This window comes from Cololabis saira, chromosome 10, assembly GCF_033807715.1.
Source record: "Cololabis saira isolate AMF1-May2022 chromosome 10, fColSai1.1, whole genome shotgun sequence".
Classification (NCBI taxonomy): domain Eukaryota; kingdom Metazoa; phylum Chordata; class Actinopteri; order Beloniformes; family Belonidae; genus Cololabis; species Cololabis saira.
The window spans coordinates 8355753-8364319 of NC_084596.1; the positions used below are offsets into that span (position 1 = coordinate 8355753).

At 43.6% G+C, this 8567-nt stretch overlaps 1 protein-coding gene across 1 annotated transcript; it reads left to right on the plus strand.

Moving 5' to 3' along the window:
• Positions 1–3065: 3065 nt before the first annotated feature.
• On the plus strand, positions 3066–7220 carry LOC133451814 (immunoglobulin lambda-1 light chain-like). The gene is made up of 5 exons (XM_061730957.1): positions 3066–3272; positions 3365–3685; positions 3973–4020; positions 6209–6514; positions 6822–7220. The coding sequence occupies exons 1-5, from the start codon at positions 3230–3232 to the stop codon at positions 7085–7087; spliced, it is 984 nt and encodes a 327-aa protein (XP_061586941.1). The 5' UTR covers positions 3066–3229; the 3' UTR covers positions 7088–7220.
• Positions 7221–8567: the final 1347 nt, after the last annotated feature.

Genomic DNA, 8567 nt, shown 5'->3' on the forward strand with positions numbered 1-8567 from the left:
ACGAAAAGGCTCGCCTTCCTTCTTCAAATTCTCTTCTCTTCTGCTCTTCGTCATCTCTGCATCCCCTCGCGCTCCAGCTTGGCTTTGTGCCAAAGGCACATCGGGAGGGGGGGGGTGCACCCGCATCGGATCATCGTGCCTGAAGATCCGTAGCGGTCTCCTGCGGCCCTGCTCGCTCCTAACCTTTTCTCTGTTTGAGTTCTTTCACCAGGAGGATCCGATCCTCCGGCAGCATGTCCATATTAGCCCGAAAAGCCATATCCTCCTGCGTCCGTGAAGCCCGTGCCTCGATGATGAAACGGGAGCAGCCCTGATTACAGTGGACTGTCCGGCACCTGTAGGCCGCATCAAGAGGCTCCGTGGCGGGAAGGATCGGCATGGCTGTTGCACGCTGTAAGACTGTCTTTTCTTTTCAGAGTTGGATGCAGGAGAGGGATTCAGGAGCCGCCCGCTACTGGAGAATCCCCGTCAGAAACGATCGGCGGTGGGATCAGAGCCAAGCCGAACCGAACCGAGGGGCTGTCTCGGACTGAAACCCCCGGCAGAAATCGATCAGCATCCAAAAGAGCCCGCAGCTTCCCGATCCGGAGGAGAAGAGGCGAGAGGTTTATGGTTCTGGGCGATCAGTTTAATTTAGAGCGGTTCAGAGCTAAATTTGCATTTAATGTTTAGTTACCATATGTATATTACTGTGTAACGCCGGCAACTACCGGCATTATTGTTGTTTGCTTATTTTGTGGCGCCATTTTCACCAGTTATCCGTGGGTTTAAATACCGCGGTCATCCGTCTCATTGCACGTGGTGTGACGGGGCGCAGCCATCTTGCCAGCTACGTCCGGTCACGTTGTTTTGAGACACAGATGATCGGAAGATATGTACAACATGTTTATTGTTTTGATCTCTTTTCCTTCATGCAGTTAACGTTTTATTCCTGTTTTCTTTATGGTAGTGTTTTATGTTTTAATGTAGTTTGCCGTCAGGATTTATTCAATGGTGTCGCTTTTCCACCTGCTTGACACCTGGATGTAAATAAATTCTGATTGATTTTAATGAGAGAAGTCGTTTGTGTTGTTTGCACATATTTTGTCACAGTGCTGGTTTGACAGAGCTAGAGCCGAACTGGTAATGGCCTTCAACAGTTATAATGTAAAAATAATACTAAAATGTACTACTCTGCAGAATAATCCCTATTTTTGAGACTTATTTTACTGTTAAAAGTTATCATTTTGCTGGTTAAGCCCAGGTGGTGCCCCAAATAATTAAATCATTTTGAATAATTCAATTTGATAAATAATTTACTTTATTAATTATTAATAATAATTAATAACTCTTGATAACTGAAACAGCGCCCCCTACGTGTGGCACAACAGAGTCATACAAGCGCTTCGACTGCAGCCTGAACGTGCACAAGGGTGCGAGGGCCTGTTCATCGCTGCTTGCAGCACCAGGGATTTTGTTTTTGGGTTACTGAGTTTGGAGGTTGCTGCTGAACAGAGCAGGTGTATCAGTATACACATTTTTTCCCTCAGTTTCTTTTCTTAGTTTAATTTGTTGGACGTCCGAGTTTCTTTTATTTTTTTGTCTATAAAACACCTTGATGGATGGATGGATGGATGGATGGATGGATGGATGGATGGATGGATGGATGGATGGATGGATGGATGGATGGATGCATGGATGGATGCATGGATGGATGGATGCATGGATGGATGCATGGATGAATGGATGACAGATGGTCCTCCAAAACTGGTGATTTCATGATTGCTTTCCAGGAGGTGGAAACTCTCAGGTCCTTCTTCAGCTACAAGATTGTTTTAAAAACCAGTTTTAAAAAGCATAATATGGTTTGCTGATTGAAATTTTCAGGTACCGGTATTTAGTTTTAAATAAGTATAAGTTAGTAAAAACAGCTTGGACCTACCACCCGTCAGACACTACTGACTTTGGAAAGTTGTTTTAATTTATCTGTCTTTGCATCGTCACATCAGGAACCGTTTTCTGTCATTTTCTTCTCCCACAGAAACATGTCTGTGAAGAGGAAGAGTGATCCACAGAGGGGATCCGGTCTGGACCAGGATAAGGACTTTGGTCTGGACCGGGAGGAACCAGAGCAGCTGGTTCTGAAGCAGGAGACTGAAACCTTCACGGTGACTCCCACTTACCAGGAAAGGGACTTCAGTGACCCAGAACCGAAACCTGAGCAGCTTCACTCTCAGAACTCTCCCTCAACCGAGAACCCAGATCAGGACCAACGCCAGAATCTGGATTCAGGAGCAGCTCCAGATGTGGAGACGGGTCCAAAGAGGAGTCTCAGAAACAGACCTGACGGTAAAGTAGAGCAGCCTTCTGAGCCACAGCTGGGGGTTAAACCGCAGGAGGGTAAAACATCTGTAATATGTGATATCTGAGGAGAAAGATTCAGAAACAAGAACAAGTAAGGTCTGGATCCAGACCTGCAGTTCCTCTACTGACCACTAGGGTCTGGATCCAGACCTGCAGTTCCTCTACTGACCACTAGGGTCTGGATGCAGACCTGCAGTTCCTTTAGTGACCACTAGGGTCTGGATGCAGACCTGCAGTTCCTCTACTGACCACTAGGGTCCAGATCCAGACCTGCAGTTCCTCTACTGACCACTGGGGTCTGGATCCAGACCTGCAGTTCCTCTACTGACCACTAGGGTCCAGATCCAGACCTGCAGTTCCTCTACAGACCACTAGGGTCTGGATCCAGACCTGCAGAAGTCCCACGGTAACGTGTCTGCTGTTCAAAGTTTTAATGATTCATCAACATAATCCAGTAAGAGTGTAGACATGTTTGTTTACATTTACAACAGTTTACAACCATAAGATGTTTATTTGCATGTTTACATCCAACTAGTAATATTTCTGGTTAAAATCTATCGTGGGCAGCTGTGTGTAGTAGCAGTTGTGTATTTCCTCCACAGCTGTCCAACCACAGATAACAGTCTGTGATACTAAACTCAGAACCAACCTGCATGTGTTTGTGGGAACATGAAGGTTTTAGTGCTTCTGCATCATGTGACCCAGACCGAGCTGTCAATCAGCAGCAGCAGCTTCTCTGTGGTCTGCAGGGGCTGATGGGAGTTTCCAGGAGCTGCTAGAAAGCAGCTTTTCCTGCTCTGGTCTCACAGCTCGTCCTTGTTGGGTCTGGGCTGCATCAGAGCTCCACTTCTCCCCAGGTTCACCAGAGGAAACACCACGGACCAAAATGCTTTTCCTCCCAGCTGCTGCTCTGTGCTGTCTGTGTTCAGGTGAGTGTTTCCAGCCAATCAGGAGCCCCCAAACTCCACCTGGAACAAACACCGTCACACTGACCTTCACCTGTCTGTCTGTGTCTCTGCAGCGCTGGTTGCCATGGCAGCAGAGCTGGTTCAGGACGATGTAACACTGACCAGGAGAGTTGGACAAAGTGTCTCCTTCAGCTGTGGACAAACTGATCAGTGTGATCGTAACTGGATATTCTGGTATCAGAAAAAAGAAATGGAAACTTTCAGAGTCATTCTACGTATTTACAGCGGTGGAATTGATTCAAACTACAATCATCCTCAGAAAGCAGATTTCTCAGCTGAAAAGACACAGAACGGTTGTTTGTTGAAGCTAAACAGAGTTAAACTGGATCATTCAGCCACCTACTACTGCTCCTGTAGGAAGTATGACGCCCACAGTGAGAAAAGATCCCTGCAGCCTGAACAAAAACCTCCAGCTGAACAGATGTCAAACACAGTTTCAGATCAGAATCTCATAATAGTTTGGGTTTCATAGAAGTTTAATTCTGTGTAACATCAGTATTACAGGGAACTTTAAACAGCCACAACAACTAAATTATGTCCATATTTCCTCCCTCTGGAGAGCAGCTCTGACAGAGGAAATAAGCGGTTGCCGTGGCAACAATTACAGTCTGGGCTTTCAACGGCTGACAGGTTTTTGTACGAGTCTTTCTCACCGTGGGAGGATACTGGTACTACATCTTTGGACCTGGAAGTAAACTGTATGTAACCGGTAAGAAACAACATTTCTCTTCCTTCAGTTGTTTGATTGTAGAAGTTGAAAATGTGTTTAAAGTCAGTTTGAGCTGCTTCAGACTTTCCATGTTAGTTTGTTCATGTTTAGTAGAGAACTCATCATGCAGCCGTTGCTACAGAAGAGAAGCTCCATCATTTCTGGAAACATGTTTAAATGTCTCCCAACAACTAAACGTGTTCTTTATTTCTGCAAATATCAGAGATGTTACAAATATTGATGTTTGATCATCTCAGTAATTCTGGAGCATCTGCTGCTCTTTGAACACAAGACGACTTTGAGCTCAAAAACAATTTAATAGAGATTTACAGCTGGATTTAAGAACGTTCGTGGAAAGCTGGAACTGCAAATATATTCACTCAGAACGTTATTAAGTTCAGCAGTTGGACTGAATAAAGTAGCTGCTTAGTTCACGTGGAAGAGAAGAACTCATCTTTATTCTCAGTCAGTCGCCTTTTTATTCAGTCAACCAGAAAAAGGTTTTAGCAAAGTAGTAAATTAAGAAATAAAAAGATGAATAAGTGAAATTAAAATGAATAACACATTTATGGACAGTTTGACATAAATATTTCTTTCAACAATTTAAGAGAACGTATAAATGACTTAAGTCAAAATAATTGTATTTTGTTTTTTTAATATAAAGTTTAAATGATTAATATATTCGAACATCTCCAATAATGTTATCAAACCAGATTTTTATGTATTAGGTTGGATTTCAATGAATTGTTTATATTGATAAAGTTTGGTTTAATTGTTAATATGTGAATGTTGTTGAGAGGATCAGACACACAAACATGTTTTTAGTGATTAGATTAAAAAACATCAGAGTAAATACTTTATTTTCCTCCAGATGGAGTTGGTTTCAGAGTCAGAACAGTTCAAATTAGGACTCGGACAGTTTCAGAGATAAAACATGGAGCATAAAATATAAAACTACATAAAACCATGAAAACAAAGATCCTGGAACCAGAAGAAATAAAAAAAGAAATATTAAACTGCATGTACACTTTATTAGAAAGAAAACGATAACATGTGATATTAATGTTTTGTGATCTGAGTCCAACCAAAAATATTTAAAAATACAGATAAATCTTATAAAACAGTGATTAGTTCAGCAGTACAATATAATTCAATCACTTTTATGTCTAAAGCGTCTATTCCAACAGAAGTGTCTCCAGGATGTTTCCAGAGACCAGAACACGACCCCCGAGCAATTATTACATAAACAAGATTGTATATTCCAGATTCCCGTCTCCCACAGAGGACAGACGTGGACCAGCGGCTGTAGCCACAACATTGTTTTAGAGTCATAAATAGAACTGGTTCATCCCTCTCCCTCACCTGCACTCACACATATTCAGAGATGGATCATGTCTCTGTCTGTGTTTGTGGTTGTTGTTGAACAAAAATGAACTAAAGATGTTAGAAGAAGGACAATGTTGGTAAAATGACGTCCCTTCTGGCTTCTTCAGGAGTTAAGAGATTGTTTTTTTTTCCTACGATATGTTTATTGTCGTTTTTTAAATGTATTCAACCATACAACATTATGCATACATTATACAGACACATTTAACTTGCAGAATTCTCTATACAAAGGTAAATAATTATATTGGGAGGAAAATATAAATAAATAAATGAAATATAAAGTTAAAAAATAAAATAAAATAAATGAAAATGATATTCTCCACAATATTTACAAGTTGTTTTCAGGTAAATCCTGCACTTTCATCCGTCATAATGTTCATATATGGTTCCCAGAGTTAGACAAAGTCTTTCCCTTATCAATGTACGTTAGTCTTTCCAGTCCAATACAGTTAGAAAGCTCCTTATCCACATTCTCAATGTAGGAGGATCCAGACTTTTCCAACATGATGCAATAGCTCTCCTGGCCTGAAGAAGTCCAAAGTCCAGAACTGTATATTGCTTTGATGTGGTTGAGCAGTTAAGAGTTAAAAGTTAGGATTGAATCTCCTGCCGGGAGGTGTTGACCACCAACGGCAGGTGAAGGATCATCAGGGGTGCAGACCTCTGCAGAAACACGTGTTGGCCTCAGTTTTGTAGCTGCATTGATGAGTGTTTAGTGATCAGAGTCCACGTGGTTTCCAGGATCAGGCTGAATGCTGGAAGCTGCTGCTGACTGTGTGAATGTGTCTGTGTCCAACTTCAGATGAGCAGGTAGTGAAGCCCGTGGTGAGCGTGTACCCAGCAGCATCCAGAGTCCACCTGGGGGGGGGCAGCTCCCTGCTGTGTGTGGCCTCAGCCATGTTTCCTCCTGGGGTCCGGTTCTCCTGGAAAAGACAGAAGAAGAACGGCCCGCTGGAGGACGTCCCCCCTGCCGAGGGAGAGCAGGTGGAGCTCAGAGAGCCGGGACGCAGCGCCTCCATCATGGTGGTCCACCGCCTCCATCAGGACACGTACAGATACAGCTGCTACGTCAAGCACGAGGGCGGCACGGTGGAGGCCCAGACACAAGGTGACGGAGGCTCGGTGACTGTGTTCAGCAGAGACTCAGCTTCACGTGGAGACGCTGTCAAAGACAGCAGAGGACGGACATTTGTCCCTGCAACTCCCAACATCTTCCTTCTCTGTTTCAGAGCTTCCAGCTCCAGCAGCCCCCTGTCCTCCAGAGAGAGAGCCAGCAGACCTGCCAGCTCCAGCAGATCCAGGTTCAGGGGTTCCAGCTCCAGCAGATCCAGGTTCAGGGGTTCCAGCTCCAGCAGATCCAGGTTCAGGGGTTCCAGCTCCAGCAGATCCAGGTTCAGGGGTTCCAGCTCCAGCAGATCCAGGTTCAGGGGTTCCAGCTCCAGCAGATCCAGGTTCAGGGGTTCCAGCTCCAGCAGATCCAGGTTCAGGGGTTCCAGCTCCAGCAGATCCAGGTTCAGGGGTTCCAGCTCCAGCAGATCCAGGTTCAGAGATCTTCCAGTCTGAGTGCAGGGTGAAGCTGCTCTGCCTGCTGTACACAGTGCTGACCCTGAAGAGTCTGCTGTACTGCTGTGGACTCTCTCTGCTGATGGTCCTCAGGAACAAGGGGCCGTCCACCAACTGAACACATGCTGACTGGTTTCTCTGATAATCTCACTCATCACATCATTTATACTCTTGATATACACAAATGATTAACCGTCTTGGTGATATTTCATCTTTTAACAGCATTTATTTCTCCTTCATTTCCTTTTTAATATTCTTTATGTGCACAGTTTGGAAGCTGATTACCGTTTAATCAATATTATCATCAATAAAGTGAAAAACAAGCTTGTTGTTGTACTTTTATCTCTACTTGTTGCCAGGTTACATGGGTTAAAGCAGAGAAAAGACTTCCTGCAGGGGGTGAACAGCAGCAGATCTGAATCTGGTCTCTGTGGTTATTAGGACTCATCAAAACTGCTGACAGCCAATCACAGGGGTTTTCCTGCAGCTGTGTGGGTTCCTGCTCTGCAGCCTCCACGTCGTGAGCTGTGGCTTTTCACTTTAACACCACCGTGACAGTTACAAGCAGCCACTGCTGCACACGGTCCGGGGACGTGGGGGAGGTCGGGGGGGCAGGAACATCGTATGCATTCAGACTTTCTAACCAGTTACTGAATTTTACTGGAACCTGAAGCTTTATATCAATTTCTTGTACGATGACATTTTCTTAATAAATAGTTTTTTATCATTAAACAAAATTTGCTGAGTCATTTCTCTCAGATGTGATCAAATAAAAGTTATGGGGTAAAAAATCCACCACTTCTACTCGTGCTGTGTTGCAGGGAAACGTGTCAAACAGCGTCTTCAACCCTGGTCCTCGGGGCTCCTGTCCTGTGTTGTGCCACAATCTGGGTGCTGGTTCAGTTATTAGAGAGTTTTAAAAACTGTCTTACTATAGTTATTAATAATTAATAAAGAAGATGACTTATCAAAATCAATTATCAAATTGAATCAATCTAAATGGGGCACCACCTGACTTATCAGGAAATAATAACTAAACAGCAAAATCAGTCTCAAGGTAACTGTTATTCCATACAGTCTGTTGCCAGGGGGGGCGTTACAGAATCACAGATAAGGAAGGAGTCTGAGCACAGATCTTTGTAACCAGCAGCTGTGACAATGTATAAAATAAACACAAACAACTTCTCTCATTCAAGTTAAACAGAATTGATTTAAACAAGTGTTAAAAGATAGTGAAACAACACTTGGGATAAATTCTGATGCCTAAACTACACATAAACAACTAACTAAACATTAAACACAAACTTCAGATAATATACGTGTGTGTGTGTGTGTGTGTGTGTGTGTGTGTGTGTGTGTGTGTGTGTGTGTGTGTGTGTGTGTGTGTGTGCATGATTCAAAATGGCGGACGAGATTTCGTCTCGTCCAGTGAAAACAAACTCGGAGGCTTTATGGCCAAGAAAAGAGTGTTTTTTGTGTGTGCAGGGGTTAGTAAGCGAGGATGAGAGGAATAGAGAAGAAAGTAAAACCAAAGATACTATAATAACTTCTAACTAATGGAAAACCAAGCTCTTCTGATGTTTCCCACACAGAGACGC